The sequence below is a fragment of the Scyliorhinus canicula genome, chromosome 12, assembly GCF_902713615.1.
Source record: "Scyliorhinus canicula chromosome 12, sScyCan1.1, whole genome shotgun sequence".
Classification (NCBI taxonomy): Eukaryota; Metazoa; Chordata; class Chondrichthyes; order Carcharhiniformes; family Scyliorhinidae; genus Scyliorhinus; species Scyliorhinus canicula.
Window position 1 is genome coordinate 159,754,821 of NC_052157.1, and position 24,668 is coordinate 159,779,488.

The following is a 24,668-nucleotide window of genomic DNA, read 5'->3' on the forward strand; positions in this document are numbered from 1 at the left end:
GAAGGATGTATTGTCCTTGGAGGGAGGGCAGTGTAGATTTATCGGAATGATACTGGGACTCCAAGCGTTAAACAATAAGGGTTATTCACCGGGTATATTCCCTGGAACTTGGAATGTTAAGGGGTAATTTGGTTAAAGGTTTTAAGATATTGAGTAGCACAGGGAGACCTTTCAGGAGTGAAATTAGGAAACACTCGTGCCTAAATAACAATTGATGCAAGATTAATTGTTAATGTTGAATCTGAGATTTATTTTTATTGTCCAGAGGTATTAAGGGAAATGGGGCAAAGGCTGGAATATGGGCCGGGATTCTCCGACACCGCACCGGGTTGGGGAATCGCCGACAGGCCGCGTGAATCACGCCACACCGCCCCGACGCCGGTGTGGTTGGCGCTGCGCTGGTCGCGGGCTGCTCTACGCGGCAGGCCCACCGATTCTCCGGCCCGGATGGGCCGAGCGGCCATAAGAAAAGAGCAGAGTCCCGCCGGTGCCGTTCTAACCTGCTCTGGGCCGGCGGGACCTTGGCATGTAAGGGTCGGGTGGCGGCCTTTGGGGGGGGGGGGGGGGGGGGGGGGTCCAACCCGGGGGGCCTCCGATGTGGCCTGGCCCCCAATCGGGGCCCACCGATGGAGCTGGGTCACAGATTGGCTACAATTATAAAGAACCATGGAACAGACTTCAGTGGCTAAATAACCTCCTCCAATTCCTATGTTCCCCACATCCCACCCGTCTAACCCCATTCTCCTGCTCACATTCCCATACTGGGAATCACATTCATGGGATTTTCTCAGCGAGGTTCTGGAGGGGACATCTCGAGTGGAGGGAAGTGGGGGTGTGGGGAAGGCTTTGGGAGGGAGGAAAAGGTGTCCTTGAGCAGGACATTGTGGAGATTTAGGAGCTGGGAGAGCGGGTCCGAGGCTGGGATGGGGTCTTTGTGAATGGTTAGTGAGGCGGGGCAGACAATAAATTGCAAGATAAGAGAGGGGTTCAGACAATTGGTGTGTGTGAATTATTGACTGATGCACTGAAAGCTGGTACTGAAACTGCAGTGAGTGATGTTTAAACTGATTTAGTAAATCCTATTCAATGGGCCCTTGTAAGTACAACAAAGGAGCTTTGCTGCTGGTGGGAGGACTGAAGCCAATTGTCCAGAGAGCGCACGTGGGAATTCAGCGGCCATCAACCAGAGTCCTGTCTCTCGGGTCCAACCCTGCGGCTGGTGCTGGATTCTGACGGGGGTTTCAGGCTGGTGAGATTCTGTTGCCGCCTCCTCCCTCGGAAATGTTGGTGGCCTCAGTGCGACTCCTGCTGGCAGAGCTGGTGGATGTGTCTTCATCCCCAGGGAACTGATTACGCCCACAGCATAGAGTGGTCATCAAGCAATTCCGGAACTGGAGAGAGAAGAGAAACGGGAAAGTCACTTAAAATCAGGAAAGGAAGGAAGAAGCTACATTTCTATAACGCCTTCCACAACCTCAGGACAGCCCAAAGCACTTTACAGCCAATGAGGTGCTTTTGAAGTGCACACACTGTGCCAAATGTGGGAAATGAGGCAACTGATTCCCCCCCCCCCAAAAAAAAGTCTGAGATCCCATGGGCACATCCTCTTCCCGTCCAATATCTCTCCATGGTGTCCGATACCTCACCATGGTGCCCGATACCTCACCATGGTGTCCGATATCTCTCCATAGTGTCCGATACCTCACCATGGTGTCCGATATCTCTCCATGGTGTCCGATATCTCTCCATGGTGTCCGATATCTCACCGTGGTGTCCAATATCTCACCATGGTGTCCGATACCTCACCATAGTGTCCGATATCTCACCATGGTGTCCGATATCTCACCATAGTGCCCGATATCTCACCATGGTGTCCGATATCTCTCCATAGTGTCCGATATCTCTCCATGGTGTCCGATATCTCTCCATGGTGTCCGATATCTCACCGTGGTGTCCAATATCTCACCATGGTGTCCGATACCTCACCATAGTGTCCGATATCTCACCATGGTGTCCGATATCTCACCATAGTGCCCGATATCTCACCATGGTGTCCGATATCTCTCCATAGTGTCCGATATCTCTCCATGGTGTCCGATATCTCTCCATGGTGTCCGACATCTCATCGTGGTGTCCGACATCTCACCGTGGTGTCCGACATCTCTCCATGGGGTCCGATATCTCACCATAGTGTCCGATACCTCACCATAGTGTCCGATATCTCTCCATGGTGTCCGATATCTCTCCATGGTGTCCGATATCTCTCCATGGTGTCCGATATCTCTCCATAGTGTCCGATACCTCACCATGGTGTCCGATATCTCTCCATAGTGTCCGATATCTCACCGTGGTGTCCGATATCTCTCCGTGGTGTCCGATATCTCACCATAGTGTCCGATATCTCACCATGGTGTCCGATATCTCACCATAGTGCCCGATATCTCTCCATGGTGTCCGATATCTCTCCATGGTGTCCGATACCTCTCCATGGTGTCCGATACCTCACCATAGTGTCCGATATCTCACCATAGTGTCCGATACCTCACCATGGTGTCCAATATCTCTCCATATCTCACCATAGTGCCCGATATCTCACCATAGTGCCCGATACCTCACCATGGTGTCCGATACCTCACCATGGTGTCCGATATCTCTCCATGGTGTCCGATATCCCACCATAGTGTCCGATACCTCACCATGGTGTCCGATATCTCTCCATGGTGTCCGATATCTCACCATAGTGTCCGATATCTCTCCATGGTGTCCGATATCTCTCCGTGGTGTCCGATATCTCTCCGTGGTGTCCGATATCTCTCCATGGTGTCCGATATCTCTCCATAGTGTCCGATATCTCTCCACGGTGTCCGATATCTCACCGTGGTGTCCGATATCTCACCATGGTGTCCGATATCTCTCCATGGTGTCCGATATCTCACCGTGGTGTCCGATATCTCACCGTGGTGTCCGATATCTCGCCGTGGTGTCCGATATCTCACCGTGTTGTCCGATATCTCACCATGGTGTCCGATATCTCTCCATGGTGTCCGGTATCTCTCCATGGGGTCCGATACCTCACCATGGTGTCCGATATCTCACCGTGGTGTCCGATATCTCTCCATGGTGTCCGATATCTCTCCATGGTGTCCGATATCTCACCATAGTGTCCGATATCTCACCATAGTGTCCGATATCTCACCATAGTGTCCGATATCTCACCATAGTGCCCGATATCTCTCCATGGTGTCCGATATCGCACCGTGGTGTCCGATATCTCACCATAGTGTCCGATATCTCACCATAGTGTCCGATATCTCACCATAGTGTCCGATATCTCACCATAGTGCCCGATATCTCTCCATGGTGTCCGATATCGCACCGTGGTGTCCGATATCTCACCATAGTGTCCGATATCTCACCATAGTGCCCGATATCTCTCCATGGTGTCCGATACCGCACCGTGGTGTCCGGTATCTCTCCATAGTGCCCGATATCTCTCCATGGTGTCCGATATCGCACCGTGGTGTCCGATATCTCACCAAACCAGTAAGGTCTTTCTCTCAGGGCCTGCTCCAGAAGAACCTGCAGTGATTTCCTCTTACTCTCCCTCCCTTACCCAGGGCACTGAGGCCAATTGTTTCTGCTTCATCACAACAACAGTAACAGGGATAGGGAGAGGCAATACAGACTTAATTTCATCGTTCTGAAGAGTGTACGGGGTGGGAGGGGGTCAAAGGGTCCTGAGGGTTAATGTGAATCATACTATGAAGGTGGCAGGACACATTGAGTGGGTTGGGTGCAAAGAATATGGGGTCTTGGGCTTCATAAATAGAGGTAATGAGCACAAAAGAGAGGGAGTTAAGCACTGATAGGTGACAACTAGACTATGCATCCAGCTCTGGTCATCACTTTGGGAAGGATGTGAGGGTCCTTGAGAAGGAGATTCACCAGAATGATTCCAGGGATGGGGAATTTTAGTTATTGGGTTAGGTTCCAGAGTCAAAATCCTGGAACCCCCTCCCTAGCAGCACGGTGGGTGTACCTCCACCACATGGACAGCAGCGGGGATGAAATAATTTTTGCAGCGAGTGCAATGACCTGGAACATGCTGCCTGTGAGGAGGGTGGAAGCAGAGACGATGAATGATTTCAAAAGGAAACTGGGTGGACGCTTAGCAGAAATAAACTTACCAAAATAAATGAACTTACAGTGCGACTGGGATAGAGCGGGGGGAGCAGGACCGCCTGGAGGACCAATCGAATGGCTTCATCGTGGCTGACTCGGAACGCGGCAAGGCCGTGAAATCTCGCGAGAGGTCTCCCGCGGAATCTGCTATGCTGGGGATGCCTCGCTATCTGGATCCCACCCTCACTGGGCAGGATCCAGATTTGAATATTTGAGTGAGTAGCTAGCCTCACTTAAAGATGTCGACGCCAGAGTTTCCCAAGACCCGGGGTCGAACCCCCGCACCTGGGAGACCTCGCCATGGCACCATTTAGCACTGGTCCACGGTCTCCCAGGCCATCAGAGGCTTCTGGGTGGTCAGGCTCTGGGCAGGGTGATACCCTGACACTCTTGTTGCCACCTGAGCACCTTGACATTGCCACCCGGCACTATCCGAGTGGCACTACCAGGCTGGCAACGGCAAAGTGCCCGGTTCGCAGGTTGCCCATACCGGGGACCAGGGTCTTGGGGTGCCCTGGATGGGGCGAGGGGGGGGGGGCTCAAGGACACTCCAACAAGTACATTGGGGCCTTATTTGGTCAAGTACTCTTTTGATGACAAGGGCAGTCATTCTCGCCTCACCTCTGGAGTTCAGCTCTTTTGTCCATGTTTGAACCTAGGCTGTAATGAGGTCAGGAGCTGAGTGACCCTGGTAGAACTCAAAAACCATCCACGAGCAGGTTACTGTTGAGTAAATGCTGCTTGAAAGCACTGTTTATGACCCCTTCCATCACAATACTGATGATCAAGAGTAGACTGATAGGGCGGTAAATGTCCGGATTGGATTTGTCCTGCTTTTTGTCATTGCCAGCAGGAAATCAAACCGGAATTGTCCCCTCCCAACTTTCCAGCGGGTTGATGGCAGGTCGGGTTTCCTGCTGATCCATGTTGGGAACACCATTTGTGAGCATTACCATGTCACAAATACTGACTAAAAATGTTAATTGCTGGAATCACATTCCCCTCCCAATTACACGCCGCATCAGTGGGAAATGGACCAAATCACCATCAGATATAAATGGTGTACAGTGTCTGTTTTCACTTTGCTCGTGACTTTGAGGTTGGTGCAACACTCAAACCTTCCTGTTACAGCACTGCTCCGAGTGCACAACACTGCCAGTGTGATGCCACACTGGTGGGTATGTGGGATTGGTCTCCGAACAGTGGGTACTCTGGGAGGTCAGCACTCAGTAACCCACATTTACTGGTCCCGCCCATCATGGGAATCATCATCATCGGCGAGACGGAACATTTGAGAGAACGTTTCAGAAACAGAGACCAGCATTGCGACCAAGGAGGTGGGGGGGGGGGCAAGGATGACAGAAATGTGGGGAACAATGGGGTATGGTGGGTTTGGAGAAGCAGGGGGACAATGGCAGACAGATGAGGAAAACACCAAGGGTGGAGAAGCTGGTTCCCAACATGGGTGACTAGAATGTAGACACAGAAGTGGCTGGATGGGAATCGAACTGTACGAATAGGAGGGGATGCATACAGACCCTGTAATAGGAGGGGGTGATTGTGTTAGTGTGGCACACAAGAGATGGGTTACACAGAGACTCCTGGAGAGGGGGGTGGAACGAGAAGCAGACTGTTGTGATCAGTCATGAAGGAACCCACAGGGCAGCATGGTGGCCTAGTGGTTAGCACAACCACCTCACGGCGCTGAGGTCCCAGGTTCGATCCCGGTTCTGGATCACTGTCCGTGTGGAGTTTGCACATTCTCCCCGTGTCTGCGTGGGTTTCGCCCCCACAACCCAAAAAAATGTGCAGGGTAGGTGGATTGGCCACGCTAAATTGCCCCTTAATTGGAAAAAATAATTGGCTGATCTAAATTTTTTTTTTTAAATGAAGGAACCCACAGCTTAGTGAAACAGAGTCGCAGTCATAGGCGACAAGAGGTCACAGTGAGAGAGCAAAGTCAATCCTGGGGTTTTGCAGCCCATGCTACAGGGCTCTGCATGGCATGCACACAGCAGAGAGGGGCAAGGTATGTATGTGTGCTCAGTTGGGATAAGGCACAGCTTTGTGTGCATGGCACCTTCACTGTCTTCTCATTGGTGGCGATGAGGTTGTCTGGCTCGGTATTGAGCTGCAGATAGGATGGTCACAGTTTAGAGGCATCTGCAGCCTGCAAATGGAGAAAATTTAATAAGCGGGACAGGTGGGGGTTGATACTCATAGCTCTCCTAAAGAAGAACAGCTCCTGCACATCTTCCAGATCATCAATTAAAGCTTCTAATGTGCTTTTTTCAATTGGAGGATCTAACGCTCCACGAAGTGGGAGGGTATCTCCTGTCAGAAGGTCACCATCGCGTTAAACTTTTTACCTGCAGATTATTCCATGGATACACAGGGGATCTATTCCTAGGATCTGCAGGGAATATATTCCCAGTATCCATTCCCGGTATCCACAGGGGATCTATTCCAGGGATCCATGTGGGGATCTATTCCAGGGATCTGTGGGGATGTGTTCCATGGATCCACATGGTATCTATTACAGGGACCCCCTGGGATTTGTTCCAGAGACCCACATGGGATATATTCCAGAGATCCACATGGAATCTATTCCAGAGATCCACATGGGATCTATTTGAGATCCACAGGGTATCTGTTCCAGGGATCCATGGGGGGGGAGGTCTGTACCAGAGATCCACATGGAATCTATTCCAGTATTCCAGAGATCCACATAGGATTCGATTTTCATTTTCAGGATACATTCTAGATATCCACAGAGGATCTGTTCCAGGGATCCATGAAGGGGGGGGTCTATTCCATGGATCCGTAGGTGATCTATTCAAGGGATCCACAGGGGATCTATATGGCATTTCGCAGTTCTCAACTCATAAATACATCAAGGTGACAGGTGTCCTCTCCAGTAAGGCTCATCATTGTGAAGTTAACACTCAATGAAACTTGCTAGACCGCTACATTTCTGGGGTTTGCAAGTGTCTCAGGCATCCCAAGAGTTCAGGGTGCCATTGACTGCACATATGTGGCACTGAGAACTCCGTGGTTCATCAATCCATTTCCTGAATTTTCAGCCGGTGATCGGTCATTAGAAACACAACACGCACATTTGTGCCAGGTATCCTGGGGGCTCCCATGACACATACATTCAGAGATACTCCCTGTGCCTCAGATATTCAAAGGGCCTCAATGAATACAGGGCTGTCAACTTGGGGATAACTTTCTCAAACGATTGCTCATGGTACCCGTGCGTCGTCCTCAGAGTACTTCTCAGCAGAAGTACAACGACGTGCACAGTTCCATACAATTCACCATCGAGCAGACCACTGGCATCCTGAAGATGTACTTCCGATGTTTGGATCACTCAGGTGTGGCTCTGCAGTAGCTCCCCAGAGAGGGTGACCCACATAGTCATGCTCCGTTACATCCTTCACAAAGTAGCAGTTCAGAGGGGGGGGGGGGTTCCCTCGACCGAGAGAGATATGGAGAAGGCCGAGAGCTCCTTGGATGATGAAGAGCAGGAAAGGAAAGAACTGGACGAGTGAGGTGAGGGTCAGCTTCCACGTGGCGGTGCCATTGAAGAAACCCGACATGGAAAACGTGGCCATGCCACACCGAGAGCCGCATGATTCCAGGAAGATTAAGGTGCAGGCAGCAGGGACACGGTCACATTCCTGCTGTCCCTTAGTGCCATGCCAGTGCATAGATGGCCTTTATAGCCAGTAATATCGGCAGCAAGTTCATTGGGACTTGCCCCTTCAACCCTCATGATTCACCAGTCCTTATCTTTGCAAAGGTCAGCAGCGAACCCTGTATCCATATACTCTGCGAGAGAAGGTCAGCACAGCAGCGCAAATACTGTGTCAAAGAACCTGATGCAGTCATCACCACCTTAATGAGAAACCTTTAGCAGACACTGAGATGAGGATATGTTTGGAGAGATCATCATGGTGGCAGATCTTGTGCTTTGCCAGTGCCAATCTCATTTTGAGCAATAATTACAGCTAAACCTCGAAGGCCAACGAGCCTTCTAACTCCATGGTCTTGTAAGGAGCAGAGGTTCCGAACACATTTCAATAAAGAACTTTCCCTGACATCACGCAAGAGCCCTGTGACTATCACGAGTCAAGTAGATGTCACCTGAATGTGAAGTTCTCAAAAGGAGGTGATCACAGATTGGAAGGATGGCTCATCCTCACAATCAGAGGGCACAGATTTGGTTATGGACCACACTTTCAAATGACGAGACCATTCTCATAAACAACATATGTATTTACAGAGGTGCAAGATACATACAGTGATTGAACACCCATGAATCAGAAGTGATGTCCACATTTCTTTTTTTTAAAATTTAGATTACCCAATTATTTTTTCCAATTAAGGGGCAATTTAGCGTGGCCAATCCACCTACTCTGCACATTTTTGGGTTGTGGGGGTGAAACCCACGCAAACACGGGGAGAATGTGCAAACTCCACACGGACAGTGACCCAGAGCCGGGATCGAACCTGGGACCTCAGCGCCGTGAGGCGGTTGTGCTAACCACTAGGCCACCGTGCTGCCCTGTGTCCACATTTCTTAATCTTTATAACCCTATTGCGACATCTAAATACATCCCCGACATCCGCAGCTGAGATGGAGGCAGCCTGCTGATTGGTACGCCTTGTTGTCAAGGGGTCCTCTCGAGGGTTGAAAGCTGGGCGCCCCGGTCTGCTTTGGGTGTCCTGCAGTGGGACAGGTGCACTTGGTTCTCGGCCTGTATGACTGGAGGTGAAGGGGTCATAGGTAGAGGTGATTAGGTAAGACTAGATACTCTCAGAGTCACCTGGCTGCACGGCTCAAGGATCTCCAGCTTCTGGTCCTCCTCCCTGTGGGTGCCTGAGGGCCCCTGTCTGACACCCCGAGGAGAAGGGGCACCTGGGGTGACGTTGAGGTTGAGGTTGAGGTTGAGGTTGAGGTTGAGGTTGAGGTTGCAGACAGATTCCTCCGTCATTCGCTCTAGTCTGTTGACTGTCTCTCGCAATTCTACCTCCAGCCATTTCCTAAGGCTCAGCAGGTTCCTGATCTCCAGCAGTCCTTCAAATGCCAGAGAACTGACTGTCCACTTCTACGACTGCTGCAGAGATGTGTCAGTGGGGTACTCCCCGACATGTAACCCCGAGTCTAATCTGGATCTATGACCCAGCGAGGAGTACGTCTCTGCGCTGGCGGAAGGTGTAGGTGAATGCAGTGACAGATGTATCTTCAGCATCCTTCCCTGTGGGGGTCTGGGGCTTATGGTAACTCTGGTGGTCTGTCTGGGCCTGGATGTACCTGTAAGAGAGAGAAGATAGATTTAGTTCATGGACAGGCTGAAGACAACATTGTATGTCACTCACTGAGAATGTCAGGATGTGATTAAACTCATGGAGGGGTGATCTGGACTGGCCTGCTGGGAGAGGCCAACCTTGCCTTCCCCACAGGAGTGATCTTTCTCTTCGCCTGCCAGCCCAGCAACATTCTCCTCAAAGTGGGACAAAACCTTTATGTCTGCCATTCCTCCTCCCATCTGGAGGGTGACCTCCAGTTGTGGGTGAGCAGGGCCTGCATGAAGAGGATACAGTTTGTCCAAGAACTGTCCGATGAGATTCTGGTAATGTTAAAGTGTCTGCGAGGTGAGCAGTGTTGATGTCTCCCTTGCTAAGATTGTGTGAGATCTGTGAACTGTGTAGCCCTTTGAGGGCATGATGAGCGTGAGGCTGGAGTGAGCTGAAAGTTGGCATACCCCGGCCAAACAAATGAAGCCATTCATCCTCTTCCTCTGGTGGATGGGTTTCTCATGTGGTTGCGCCTCCCTGGCTGACCAAGGTGAGGCAGATGTGCCTCCTGCAGCCCATCCCTCGGGTAGAGGGCATCGTGGTGCTGGCGTACCCCACGATTGAGGGCTTCAAGGGAGTCAACGTTGAATCTGTGTGCAGCTTTTGTCTTTGGTGCAATCATTTCAAGACACCTCCGGGGCACAGCTGGGCTGCAGAGAGGAATGTGTGTTCAGGTAGCATTCCAACGTAGCAACCAGACAAAGAACAAAGAAAAGTGCAGCACAGGAACAGGCCCTTTGGCCCATCAAGCCTGTGCCGACCATGCTGCCCGTCTAAACTAAATTCTTCTACACTTCCTGGGTCCGTATCCCTCTATTCCAATCCTATTCATGTATGTGTCAAGATGCCCCTTAAACGTCGCTATTGTCCCTACTTCCAAGTTTATTCAACCTCTCCTCATAGATAATACCCTCCATACCAGGCAACATCCTGGTAAATCTCTTCTGCACCCTCTCTAAAGCCGCCACATCCTTCTGGTAGTGTGGCGACCAGAATTGAACACTATATTCCAAGTGTGGCCTAACTAAGGTTCTATACAGCTGCAACATGATTTGCCAATTCTTATACTCAATGCCCTGGCCAATGAAGGCAAGCATGCCGTATGCCTTCTTGACTACCTTCTCCTCCTGTGTTGCCCCTTTCAGTGACCTGTGGACCTGTAACCTAGATCTCTCTGACTGTCAATACTCTTGAGGGTTCTACCATTCACTGTATATTCCCTACCTGCATTAAACCTTCCAAAATGCATTACCTCACATTTCTCTGTATTAAACTCCATCTGCCATCTCTCCGCCCAGGTCTCCAAACGATCTAAATCCTGCTGTATCCTCTGACAGTCTTCATCGCTATCTGCAATTCCACCAACCTTTGTGTCACCCGCAAACTTACTAATCAGACCAGTTACATTTTTCTCCAAATCAATTCTATATGCTATGAACAGCAAAGGTCCCAACACTGAACCCTGCGGAACACCACTAGTCACAGCCCTCCAATCAGAAAAGCACCCTTCCATTGCTACTCTCTGCCTTCTATAACCTAGCCACTTCTGTATCCATCTTGCCAGCTCACCTCTGATCCCGTGTGACTTCACCTTTTGTCCCAGTCTGCCATGAGGGACCTTGTCAAAGGCCTTACTGAAGTCGATGAGACAACATCCACTGCCCTACCTGCATCAATCATCTTTGTGACCTCCTCGAGAAACTCTATCAAGTTGGTGAGAAACGACCTCCCCTTCACAAAACCATGCTGCCTCTCGCTAATACGTCCATTTGCTTCCAAATGGGAGTAGATCCTGTCTCGAAGAATTCTCTCCAGTAGTTTCCCTACCACTGACGTAAGGCTCACTGGCCTGTAGTTCCCTGGGTTATCCTTCTTAAACAAAGGAACAACATTGACTATTCTCCAGTCCTCCGGGACATCACCCGAAGACAGTTTGACCTTCGACCCCTTTCCATGCCGGTGGGGCAGATGAATCGCTGCCCAGCTGACCACATGACTCGGAGAGCTACTCACCAATGTGCTTCTGAGCGTGAATTCGGGCATGATTTCCCGCCACACCATCCGGTGGGAGACATGCCACAAAACCTGCCTCCCATCGCACTCAAGGAGGGATTCCACACACCTCTGCGACATATTTTGCGCCGGTGGTGGGATCTTCTGGTCCCCACCAATGCCAATGGATTTTCTCATTGTTCACCCCCTCCGTCATCGGGGAACCCACAGTTGGGGGGGCGCGGGGGAGCCGCCATCGGCAGGACAACATGATCCCCCGGCGGAAACTGCCGGGAAATTTCAGCCTGAGTCTCCAGAAAGGAAAATTCTGCCCAAACAGTGTCACCTGCCCATCCTTAGCCATATGACCAGGGGAGAGCTGTGGGTTGAACTCAGGTGTTAATGGAGGGATTGAGGCAAAGAACAAGACTGGAAAGAACAGATTAACTTCATCTAAAATCCCTGGAAGTTGCACAATTGAGAGGATACAATAACAATTTACATTTGTTCAGCATCTTTAATAAAATAAAACGTCACAAGATACTTCACAGAGCCACAAGATAAATACAGATATGTTACTGAGCCACAGAAAGTGATATCAGGGCAATTGGTCAACAGAGAGAGGTTGGCGTGAAGGGGCACCTTAAAGGTAGAGAGTGAGGTCGACAGGAATTTCAGAGCTTAGGGGCTTGACAACTGGGACACAGCCACGCCCGGTGGAGTGAAGGGAGCCACAGAGTGAGAGAATCTGCGGAGGGTTGTGGAGCTCCGTGGTGACAGAGATAGGGGGCGAGATTCTCCATTGCCCGACGCCAATATCGTAGCCGGCGATCAGGCGGAGAATGGACTCTGACACCCAAATCGGGGCTGGCGCCGATTTGACGCTGGTCAGACATGCTCCGCCCCCTCTGAAATGGTGTCATCGCGTCACGCCGTTGGAACGCCGTTGGCGCGTCATCGGCAGCCCCCCCCCCGCGATGCTCCGCCCCCGATGGACTGAGTTCCCGACCGCACGGTGCGGTATCAGCGGTTGGGAACTCGGCGTGGGGGGTTAAGGCTTCCGTGAGGGCTGGGGGGACTGGTGGGGGGGGCGTGGCCAGAGGTAGGCCTGTGGGGTCGCGGATGGTGGATCGGGTCCGCACACGGACGGCATCATGTTGCACAGCACGACCGCTGCAGGTGGTCACTGTGTGCACGGGTGGCCAGGGGCCCGGCCATTCTCCAGCCTTTTTCGGCGCCGGAGCCGGGAGTTTCACCCAGTGCCGCTTCTAGCCCCTCACCGGTCCCGGAATCGGTGTGGGGTCAGCGCCGATTTTTGGGTTGTAAAACACCCGTGAATTCTCCATTTGAACCGGCAGGGTTTGTGTGGGGTTGTAGGGTGTGCGGCTACGAGGAGGTTTGGAAAGAAAGATGAGAGTTTTAAAATCGAGTTGCTTAATTGGGAGTCAACGTCGGTCAGCTAGCACCAGGGAGGAGGGTGAACGGGACTTGGTACGAGAGAAGACATGAACAACTGAGTGATGGATGAGCTCAATTTACAGCAGAGTAGCACATGGGATGCCAGCCAGGAGCGTACTGGATTAGTTTGGAGGTAACAAAGACTTGTCAGAATCCTTAGCCACCTGCATCATCTTCCTGTTTCTGTAACACTCCCAACTTTGAAAAGAGTTCCCAGGAATTGTGAAAATGATTTTCTATTTCGAGTTACCAACTCTCCAGGGTTATCTGAGTGACTCCAGGGACTGCAGCTAAATCTCCCAAACACTGCAGCGAGGTAAAGCAGGGAGGAAACTTGCGGCATCATTAAAAACTGTGGCCTTATCTTTTTCCCTGAAGAGTTTTATTTATTCATGATCCAAAAACAAACTGGAGATGGAAAAAGAAATCAGCTGTTTTGATTGTGAGAGCAGGATTGTCCAATCAGACAATGCAGAATCTCCTTGCTGCAGAGAGGCGGAGCTTAGAGATGATTGATATGTCAACTGACCAATGGTAAGAGTTTGTGAGGGTGGGGTGGGTAACATGTGATGCAACTTCCAGGTGTATAGGCAAGTCGAGATGGCAAAGACGGATACACAGCGAAGAATTGGCCTTACCTGTTTGTTCATGAAGACATAAATAATGGGATTGTAGACAGTGGCGGTCTTTGAGAAATAGGAGGGCATGGATGCCAAAGTGGGGTGGATCACAATGTCCTTATCTACAGCTACAACCAGGGCAAAGGTAGTATAGGGGAGCCAGCATATCAGAAAAGCCATCACCATGGCAACTACCATGCGCGTCACCTCCCTCTCCGCTCGCTGTGTTGTCTGACACTCTTTCTGTTGCTGAGCAACCTGCAGAAGAAGGAAGTGAACGGTTCTTTAACTCATTTGGTCTCTCCTTTAAGAAAATGGTGAAGGAATGCAGCATTGGTCAACAGAGCAATGTCCCCATCAAACACCCCAGGACATAGAGAGCACGGGGTTAGATACAGAGTAAAGCTCCCTCTACACCGTCCCATCAAACACTCCCAGAACAGGTACAGCACAGGATTAGATACAGAGTAAAGCTCCCTTTACACAGTCCCATCAAACACTCCCAGGACAGATAGAGCACGGGATTAGATACAGAGTAAAGCTCCCTCTACACTGTCCCCATCAAACACCCCAGGACATAGAGAGCACGGGATTAGATACAGAGTAAAGCTCCCTCTACACAGTCCCATCAAACGCTCCCAGGACAGGTACAGCACGGGGTTAGATACAGAGTAAAGCTCCCTCTACTCAGTCCCATCAAACACTCCCAGGACAGATAGAGCACGGGATTAGATACAGAGTAAAGCTCCCTCTACACTGTCCCCATCAAATACTCCCAGGACAGGTACAGCACGGGATTAGATACAGAGTAAAGTTCCCTCTACACTGTCCCCATCAAACACTCCCAGGACAGGTACAGCACGGGGTTAGATACAGAGTAAAGCTCCCTCTACACTGTCCCCATCAAACACTCCCAGGACAGGTACAGCACGGGGTTAGATACAGAGTAAAGCTCCCTCTACACTGTCCCCATCAAACACTCCCAGGACAGGTACAGCACGGGGTTAGATACAGAGTAAAGCTCCCTCTACACTGTCCCCATCAAACACTCCCAGGACAGGTACAGCACGGGGTTAGATACAGAGTAAAACTCCCTCTACACTGTCCCCATCAAACACTCCCAGGACAGGTACAGCACGGGGTTAGATACAGAGTAAAGCTCCCTCTACTCTGCCCCATCAAAAACTCACAGGACAGATACAGCATGGGGTTAGATACAGAGTAAAGCTCCCTCTACACTGTCCCCATCAAACACTCCCAGGACAGGTACAGCACGGGGTTAGATACAGAGTAAAGCTCCCTCTACACTGTCCCCATCAAACACTCCCAGGATAGGTACAGCACGGGGTTAGATACAGAGTAAAGCTCCCTCTACACTGTCCCCATCAAACACTCCCAGGACAGGTACAGCTTGGGGTTAGATACAGAGTAAAGCTCCCTCTACACTGTCCCCGTTATTGTATTAAACACACTGAGTTAACACGGGCTGCAACAGGTTGCAGCGATAACTGAAAGATACTCCAGACCTTGAAGTTTGTTCTTTTTGATTTATTGAACCTGTCACACAGTTAGCTCAGTTCTCTGTGAGTTCGACTCTCTGCTAACCTAAGTGTGGTTACTCCGTCTCACTGAACCAGACTAGCTCTTAGCCACGTGCTGTAGATGTTATGTGATATATACACCTGACTCACTCTGTTGATGTCCCCAGTGGAAAGAGGCGGAGTGTGAGTGTTGCGTGCCTTTTATAGTGGGAAACCACCCCCAAGTGTTCTGCCTGCTGATTGGTTATGTCCTGTTCTCTGTGTTCATTAGCTGCCTATCTGTATCTCATTATGTGCATGTCTGCATATCATGACATCTCCCCTTTTGAAATGTTTTTATGCAGCATATGTGAAAGTATTTAAATGTGTAGGCCGAAAAATAACTTATTTACAAAAAATGGCAGATGGGAACATATGTACATGTGAAAACAGGTGTCTAATGTGCGGAAACAGAACATAGCAAACAAAACAACTGTTCATAGGTCCAGTCACTGGGGCTTGCCTCTGATCCTGGTGGACCGCTGGAGAGGTGGTGGTGGGGACGAAGGGGCCTTGATAGGCGGGATTGAAGCCTGGCTGGTGGTGCAGACCTGCACAAGGCTGCATAGTGTCCAGGCTTTCCGCAATTTAAACATCGTCTACCTCTTGCAGGGCAGTGTTTCTTTAAGTGGGCGGTGCCGCAGTTCGGGCACGTCATGACGTTGTTACGCTCCGTGCGTTGTCGCACATGCACAGCGTGGTCAGCAGATGTTCGCACCTGCGCAGTGTGGTGATTGGCCGCTTCGTTATCCTGTTCGCATCGCGCATGCAGGGGGCACCAGGAAGAGCGGACAAAATGGCCGCTTTCATCAATGCTGAGGCGCTGCATCCGGGCGATGGCCTGTACAAGTTTCTCAATTTCAGCCGATTTGTATTGGGAATACCGATTTTTTGCGTGCTCATGCACTGTACAGGTTTCAATCATGACTGGCAGGGTCATATGCTTGATTTTTAAAAGCTGCTCTCTCAGAGAATTAGAGTGAACTCCAAAATCGATTTGGTCTCTGATCATGGAGTCAGCAATATCACCAAAGTTGCAGGACAGCGCCAGCAGGCGGAGATTAGTTAAGGAGTTGAAAGATTCATCTTTACCTTGTAGGCGTTGTTGGAATATATATCGCTCAAAGATTTAATTGGTGTCCACTTCACAATGACTATCAAACTTGTACAGGATGGTCTGAAACTTTGTTTTGTCCTGGCCTTTGGTGAAGTTAAACGAGTTGAAGAGTTGGATGGCTTGATACCCCGCTGTTGAGAGGAGAAGCGCGATCTTTCTTGTATCAGACACACCCTCGAGGTCTGAGGCTGCGATGTACAGCAGAAACCTTTGCTTGAAAGTCCGCCAGTTGGCACTGAGATTGCCGGAGGTCCTGAGCTGTTGAGGAGCCTGGATCTTCTCCCTGGTGCCGGGATACATTTTCTGGTCATCACGGAACAGATTGAGGTAAACCACCTAAGGATAGCAGTCTACTGGTACCATGTCGTGTTAAGCACACGGGGATAACACGGGCTGCAACTGGATGCAGCGATAACTGAAAAATACTCCAGACCTTGATGTTTGTTCTATTTGATTTATTGAACCTGTCACACAGTTAGCTCAGTTCTCTGTGAGTTCGACTCTCTGCTAACTTAAATATGATTACTCTGTCTGACTGAACCAGACTAGCTCTTAGCCACGTGCTGCAGATGTTATGTGATGTATACACCTGACTCACTCTGTAAATGTCCCCAGTGGAAAGAGGCGGAGTGTGAGTGCTGCGTGCCTTTTATAGTGGGAAACCACTCCCAACTGTTCTGCCTGCTGATTGGTCATGTCCTGTTCTCTGTGTTCATTAGTTGCCTATCTGTATCTCATTATGTGCATGTCTGCATATCATGACACCATCAAACACTCCCAGGACAGGTACAGCACGAGGTTAGATACAGAATAAACCTCCTTCTACACTGTCCCCATCAAACACTCCCAGGACAGGTACAGCACGGGGTTAGATACAGAGCAAAGTTCCCTCTACACTGTCCCCATCAAACACTCCCAGGACAGGTACAGCACGGGGTTAGATACAGAGTAAAGCTCCCTCTACACTGTCCCCGTCAAACACTCCCAGGACAGGTACAGCACGGGGTTAGATACAGAGTAATGCTCCCTCTACACTGTCCCCATCAAACACTCCCAGGACAGGTACAGCACGGGGTTAGATACAGAGTAAAGCTCCCTCTACTCTGCCCCATCAAAAACTACCAGGACAGATACAGCACGGGGTTAGATACAGAGTAAAGCTCCCTCTACACTGTCCCCATCAAACACTCCCAGGACAGGTACAGCATGGGGTTAGATACAGAGTAAAGCTCACTCTAAACTGTCCCCGTCAAATACTCCCAGGACAGGGACAGCACGGGGTTAGATACAGAGTAAAGCTCCCTCTACACTGTCCCCATCAAACACTCCCAGGACAGGTACAGCACGGGGTTAGATACAGAATAAAGTAATGGAGGTGTGGTGAGGGAGCGGACTGCGGACGATGAGTTGAGCTGGAGCGGTGGGGGAGGGAGAGCAGGAGCGGGAATGAGTGTGGAGGTGTAAGGGGTGTAGAAAAGGGGAAGGGAGGAGATGAGGAATAAATGAGGGGGAGCAGGAGGGAAAATAGAAAGGGACGCTGTGCTTCGGAGGAGTGGGACTGGGGAGTGAGGGAGGAGAGGGGGAACAGGATGAAAGACGGAAGGGGTGGAGAGGAGATCAGGAGGGAGGAGGAAGAGTGAAGGGAGAGAAGGGGAGGGAGAGGAGAGGGGCAGTTGGGAAGGTGAAAGAGTGGACAGGAGGATGGTGGGATAGGTGCAGCAGAGGGAAGGGGAGAAAGCAGGATAGTGAAGACGATGGTAGGGAGAGGTGGAGGGGCAATGGAAGGGTGAGGGTTGGACAGGGCGACCTCGGGGGGGGGGAGGACGTGGGAAGAGGCCGAGATTGTTAATGTTGCTGTTCATGCCACACCCATTAACTGCTTCAATCATGCAACAGCCTCCAAACCTTCCTTGTTGATGTTTGTGAATTAGTACCAGAGGGGAGTGAGAGAAACCAAACCATGGAACGAGTGGTTATACAGGAGGGTGCAAACTCAGAGATTGTCCATACTCACAGTTCGGAGAACCACCAGAAGGCTGAAATAGGAGAAGATGATCAGACTCAAAGGCATCAGGAAACAAGTCACAAAAAGCGCCACCACGTAACTGTTGTTTTTGCTTCCTCCAGTGTACCAGTTCGGTCCACAAGATGTTCGCAAACCTGAAGACGAAAAATAAATTGTCCTTAACATCTCACCTGCGACCTGACAAATGAATAGTGCAATCACCCAACATGTAAAGCAAATACTGGCCAGGACATTGATGAGAGCTCTTGTTCCTGCATTTCCTTTTACAAATGTGGCCTTATTTTAACATTTCAGCGAAAAGCACATTTCCAACATTGCGGCACTCCCTCAGTACTGACCCTCTGACAGTGCAGCACTCCCTCAGTACTGACCCTCTGACAGTGCAGCACTCCCTCAGTACTGACCCTCTGACAGTGCAGCACTCCCTCAGTACTGACCCTCTGACAGTGCGGCACTCCCTCAGTACTGACCCTCTGACAGTGCAGCACTCCCTCAGTACTGACCCTCTGACAGTGCAGCACTCCCTCAGTACTGACCCTCTGACAGTGCAGCACTCCCTCAGTACTGACCCTCTGACAGTGCAGCACTCCCTCAGTACTGACCCTCTGACAGTGCAGCACTCCCTCAGTACTGACCCTCTGACAGTGCGGCACTCCCTCAGCACTGACCCTCTGACAGTGCAGCACTCCCTCAGTACTGACCCTCTGACAGTGCGGCAATCCCTCAGTACTGACCCTCTGACAGTGCAGCACTCCCTCAGTACTGACCCTCTGACAGTGCAGCACTCCCTCAGTACTGACCCTCTGACAGTGCGGCAATCCCTCAGTACTGACCCTCTGACAGTGCAGCACTCCCTCAGTACTGACCCTCTGACAGTGCAGCGCTCCCTCAGTACTGACCCTCTGACAGTGCGGCATTCCCTCAGTACTGATCCTCTGACAGTGCGGCACTCCCTCAGTACTGACCCTCTGACAGTGCAGCACTCCCTCAGTACTGACCCTCTGACAGTGCGGCACTCCCTCAGTACTGACCCTCTGACAGTGCAGCACTCCCTCAGTACTGACCCTCTGACAGTGCAGCACGCCCTCAGTACTGACCCTCTGACAGTGCGGCTCTCCCTCAGTACTGACCCTTTGACAGTGCGGCACTCGCTCAGTACTGACCCTCTGACAGTGCGGCACTCCCTCAGTACTGACCCTCTGACAGTGCAGCACTCCCTCAGTACTGACCCTCTGACAGTGCAGCACTCCCTCAGTACTGACCCTCTGACAGTGCAGCACGCCCTCAGTACTGACCCTCTGACAGTGCGGCTCTCCCTCAGTACTGACCCTTTGACAGTGCGGCACTCCCTCAGTACTGACCCTCTGACAGTGCGGCACTCCCTCAGTACTGACCCACTGACAGTGCGGCACTCCCTCAGTACTGACCCTCTGACAGTGCAGCACTCCCTCAGTACTGACCCTCTGACAGTGCGGCACTCCCTCAGTACTGACCCTCTGACAGTGCGGCACTCCCTCAGTACTGACCTTCTGACAGTGCAGCACTCCCTCAGTACTGACCCACTGACAGTGCAGCACTCCCTCAGCACTGACCCTCTGACAGTGCAGCACTCCCTCAGTACTGACCCTGTGACAGTGCGGCTCTCCCTCAGTACTGACCCTCTGACAGTGCAGCACTCCCTCAGCACTGACCCTCTGACAGTGCAGCACTCCCTCTGTACAGTACTGACCCTCTGACAGTGCAGCACTCCCTCAGTACTGACACTCTGACAGTGCAGCACTCGCTCAGTACTGAACCTCTGACAGTGCGGCACGCCCTCAGTACTGACCTTCTGTGCAGCACTCGCTCAGTACTGACCCTCTGACAGTGCAGCACACCCTCAGTACTGACCCACTGACAGTGCAGCACTCCCTCAGTACTGACCCTCTGACAGTGCTGCACTCCCTCAGTACTGACCCTCGACAGTGCAGCACTCCCTCAGTACTGACCCTCTGACAGTGCAGCAGTCCCTCAGTACTGACCCTCTGACTGTGCAGCACTCCCTCAGTACTGACCCTCTGACAGTGCAGCAGTCCCTCAGTACTGACCCTCTGACTGTGCAGCACTCCCTCAGTACTGACCCTCTGACAGTGCAGCACTCCCTCAGTACTGACAGTACAGCACTCCCTCAGTACTGACCGTCTGACAGTGCAGCAGTCCCTCAACTGACCGTCTGACAGTGCAGCACTCCCTCAGTACTGACGGTGCAGCACTCCCTCAGTACTGACGGTGCAGCAGTCCCTCAGTACTGACCCTCTGACTGTGCAGCACTCCCTCAGTACTGACCCTGTGACAGTGCAGCAGTCCCTCAGTACTGACCCTCTGACAGTACAGCACTCCCTCAGTACTGACAGTGCAGCACTCCCTCAGTACTGACCCTCTGACAGTGCTGCACTCCCACAATACTTACCCTCTGACAGTGCGGCACTCCCTCAGTACTGACCCTCTGACAGTGCAGCACTCCCTCAGTACTGATCCTCTGACAGTGCAGCACTCCCTCAGTACTGATCCTCTGACAGTGCAGCACTCCCTCAGTACTGACCCTCTGACAGTGCGGCACTCCCTCAGTACTGACCCTCTGAAAGTGCGGCACACCCTCAGTACTGACCCTCTGACAGTGCAGCACTCCTTCAGTACTGACCCTCTGACAGTGCGGCACTCCCTCAGTACTGACCCTCCGACAGTGCGGCACTCCCTCAGTACTGACCCTCTGACAGTTCGGCACACCCTCAGTACTGACCCTCTGACAGTGCAGCACTACCTCAGTACTGACCTTTTGACAGTGCAGCAGTCGCTCAGTACTGACCCTCTGACAGTGCGGCACTCCCTCAGTACTGACCCTCTGACAGTGCGGTACTCCCTCAGTACTGACCCTCTGACAGTGCGGCACTCCCTCAGTACTGACCCTCTGACAGTGCAGCACTCCCTCAGTACTGACCCTCCGAACGTGCGGCACTCCCTCAGTACTGACCCTCTGACAGTGCGGCACACCCTCAGTACTGACCCTCTGACAGTGCAGCACTACCTCAGTACTGACCCTCTAACAGTGCGGCACTCCCTCAGTACTGACCCTCTGACAGTGCAGCACTCCCTCAGTACTGACCCTCTGACAGTGCGGCACTCCCTCAGTACTGACCCTCTGACAGTACAGCGCTCCCTGAGTCATGATGAATATGGGCTGAGAGGTATTGAGGAGAAATATGTTTGTTGGGTAGTGTTGAAATTATGGAATTGTTTATCACAGGGAGTGGTTGAGGTGAATAGTATCGGTTTATTTAACGAGGAGGTGTGTAATCCCACAAGGAAGAAAATAATAGCGGGAATTGACAATGAAGTGTGAGGTGGTTGTGTGTACAGGATCCTGGTCTCACATTGCCTTACCCTCAGGTACGTAGCTGCACCAGCCAATGAGAGGTGGCACAGTCCAGATGAATGACCAGATCCAGGTGAAGAGGCACCCCCCCACAGCGTGCCTTTGTTGGAATCGAAAATCGCCCATCGGTTTGCAAATAACAATGTACCGCTCGAAGGCCAAGATTGCCAGGGACCACAGTCCCACAATACCTACTCAGAAAAGACAAACAAGACATCTTAGCTTCTCTCTCTTCCCCTTTCTCTCTCTCGCGTTTTATTCCCATAATGGGCCGGAGGAACTCTCAATGTCACTCTGATTCCCTTCCCATGCTATCTGTGTAACACCCCCCCCCCCCCCCCCCCCCCACCCACCCACCCACCAGGGAGGAGCACAGTTTGCAGAATTTCTCCTGTTTTCCCCATCCCACCCACAGGAACTTTCAGCCAAGAGGGAGGCCATTCCGCCCGTTGTGTCAGTGCTACCTCTCTGAAAGAGTGATCCAATTAATCCCATTCTCCCACTCTTTCCCCTTGCCCTGCAAATTTTAAAATATTTGAAATATTCATCCAGTACCCTGTGGAGAGTTACTATTCGACTGAATTCCACGGCTTTGTCAGGCTGCACATTACAGATTAATGCAACTCACTGTGTTCACAAAATCCTCACACTTCCTCTTGTTCTTCTCGCCTGTTTGCTGAATCTGTGTCCCTCTGGTTCCCGACCCTCCAGCTGGTGTCGTTTTTCCGCCTGAGTTTTTCTCCTTTCCTGAAGGGTTTGCTTATTCAATGCATTCCAATGGCAACGAGAATCCCATTACCCAGATAACTATTTATTGACACCAATAACTCATCAATATCATGGCCAAGCCCAGCCCCATCCTCACCCCATGGCCTTATTGATGGGTGTCCCTTGGTTGGGATGGGGAGGGAGCAGAAGGGTTGGGGGGGGGGGTTCGTTGAATCATTGGGCAGCCTGCTCTCAGGCACGCTGGCTGATTTCCCCTTCTGTAACCCATAGCCACTGTGGCTAATGATCACTAAATTACAATCGCCTCAAATCAGCTAACTTGTCAATTTGAGCGCTCAAATCATCAAAAATAGTGAATGGGTTACAGACAGTGATCAACAAGGTTGATGGGACTAGCCTTTGCCTCAAGAATACAAAGCAAGGAACTGACGCTTCTGTCAGAGGGAGTCCGGATCAGGTTCCACCCGGAGTGACTATATCCAGTTCTGGGCACAGCACCTCGGGACCGAGAAAGCAACCTTGCAGGAAACCCATCAGAGATTTACCAGGGCGATATCACTGAAACAATTAGATGTGATTTAGGGGTTAAATTGGGAGAGCCAGTTGAATATACCTGGCGTGTACCAGCAAAATTTTGCTTGTTGTGTATTGTGCCATCATCTCCCTGGGTGGGGGTGGGAAATCCAGAGCAAGCGGCGGCGCGGGGGGAGAGGGGGGGGGGGGGGGGGGCACAACGTGAAATTAATAGCCAGGATGTTCGAGGACAATCTCGGGAACATCCATTCACACAAAGGGTCATCGAAATCTGGAACTGCTCCCCACAAAACGAACCATGCACACTGTGATTGATTTTTCAAAATAAACTTAAGAGTACCCAATTATTTGTTTTCCCAATTAAGGGGCAATTTAGCATGGCCAATCCACCTACCCTGCACATCTCTGGGTTGTGGGGGCGAGACCCACGCAGACACGGGGAGAAGGTGCAAACTCCACACGGACAGTGTGAGACTGTGATTGATAAGTGTTTGGTTAGGTCAAGGTGATGAAGTAGAGGAGCGCAGACGGAGTCAGCCATATTCTGAGTGAGCGCCAGAACAATCCAAAACTACTCAACGAGTGACTCCTGTTCCTGAGGTTCCTCACACAAAACAGGGTGGGGCCAGATGTGCGCAGCTTAGCTCCTCACCGAGTCTGGGAAAAGCGTGCTCGGAACAATGGGACCAGGGCCGTTGGGGGAGAGGTGGGGCGAAGGGGGGGGGGGGGGGGGGGGGGGGGGGGGTGGGTGGTACTGGTGTGGGGGGGGGGGGGGGGGGTGGGCCCTGGTGGTAGGGATAGGCTGCAGTGGGGGAGGTGCGCGCATGTCCTGCAGAGAAATGGAGACGCCTCAGAAACACTCACCTGTCAGGGACACCATGAAACCTTCGAACTGACACATCGACTCCCCCAGAGTGAAGTAGCCATGGACATTGTTGGAGAAACTGATGGTGCTGCCGAAGAAAGTGACCAACAAGTCAGCGATGGCCAGATTCACCAGGATGTAGTTGAGCGGGGAGCGCAGCCTCTTGTATTTGATGGACACGAGCATGACCATCCCGTTCATGAAGGAGGCCAAGATGACCACCGTACCCATGAGGGTGGCCACGGCCATGTAGGTACTCTTTGGAGCAACATGTGGCCACTGGGGGCCATCAAAAGTACCGATGGTCGTATTGTGAGTGATGATGGCAACTGTGGAAAAACCCATCGGTCTTCGAGGGGGAAATTCACTGAACCCGAGTCCGTTGATTCTCTTTCTGTCTCTGCAGAGTTTGATTAACTGGTCATTGCCGCCCTGCAGGGTTGCTGAACCTTATAAGGCTGAAACAGCTTAACAACATCATCAAATAGATTCTTCCCTCCACCATGTCGTAATCTTCCTTGACATCGATTTAAAATAACCAGTAGCTTCGAGTGGATTTCTGTTTAAAGTGCTTTCATTAATCAGGATTCAGAATCTGCGGCTAATTTCCATTCATCCCTCGTGCAGAGTACGTCTGGTTTTATTTCCAAGAAGATTTCCTCCAGCATTGTTTCTCTGCTGTCGGTAGGGTGCTGGGTGGGAGTGCAGGTTGCGGGTGCTGGGTAGAGGTAGGGGGTGCTGGGTGGGCGTGTTGGGTGGGGTGCAAGTGCTGGGTGGGGGTGCAGGTGC

At 51.4% G+C, this 24,668-nt stretch overlaps 1 protein-coding gene across 1 annotated transcript; it reads right to left on the reverse strand.

Moving 5' to 3' along the window:
* Positions 1–588: 588 nt before the first annotated feature.
* Positions 589–24,224, reverse strand: LOC119974351 (pinopsin-like). Its single transcript, XM_038813122.1, has 5 exons — positions 23,879–24,224; positions 21,760–21,942; positions 18,328–18,473; positions 13,635–13,874; positions 589–1,391 (listed from the first exon to the last, which is right to left on the reverse strand). Exons 1-5 carry the CDS (start codon positions 24,222–24,224, stop codon positions 1,242–1,244), a joined length of 1,065 nt encoding a protein of 354 aa, XP_038669050.1. The 3' UTR covers positions 589–1,241.
* Positions 24,225–24,668: the final 444 nt, after the last annotated feature.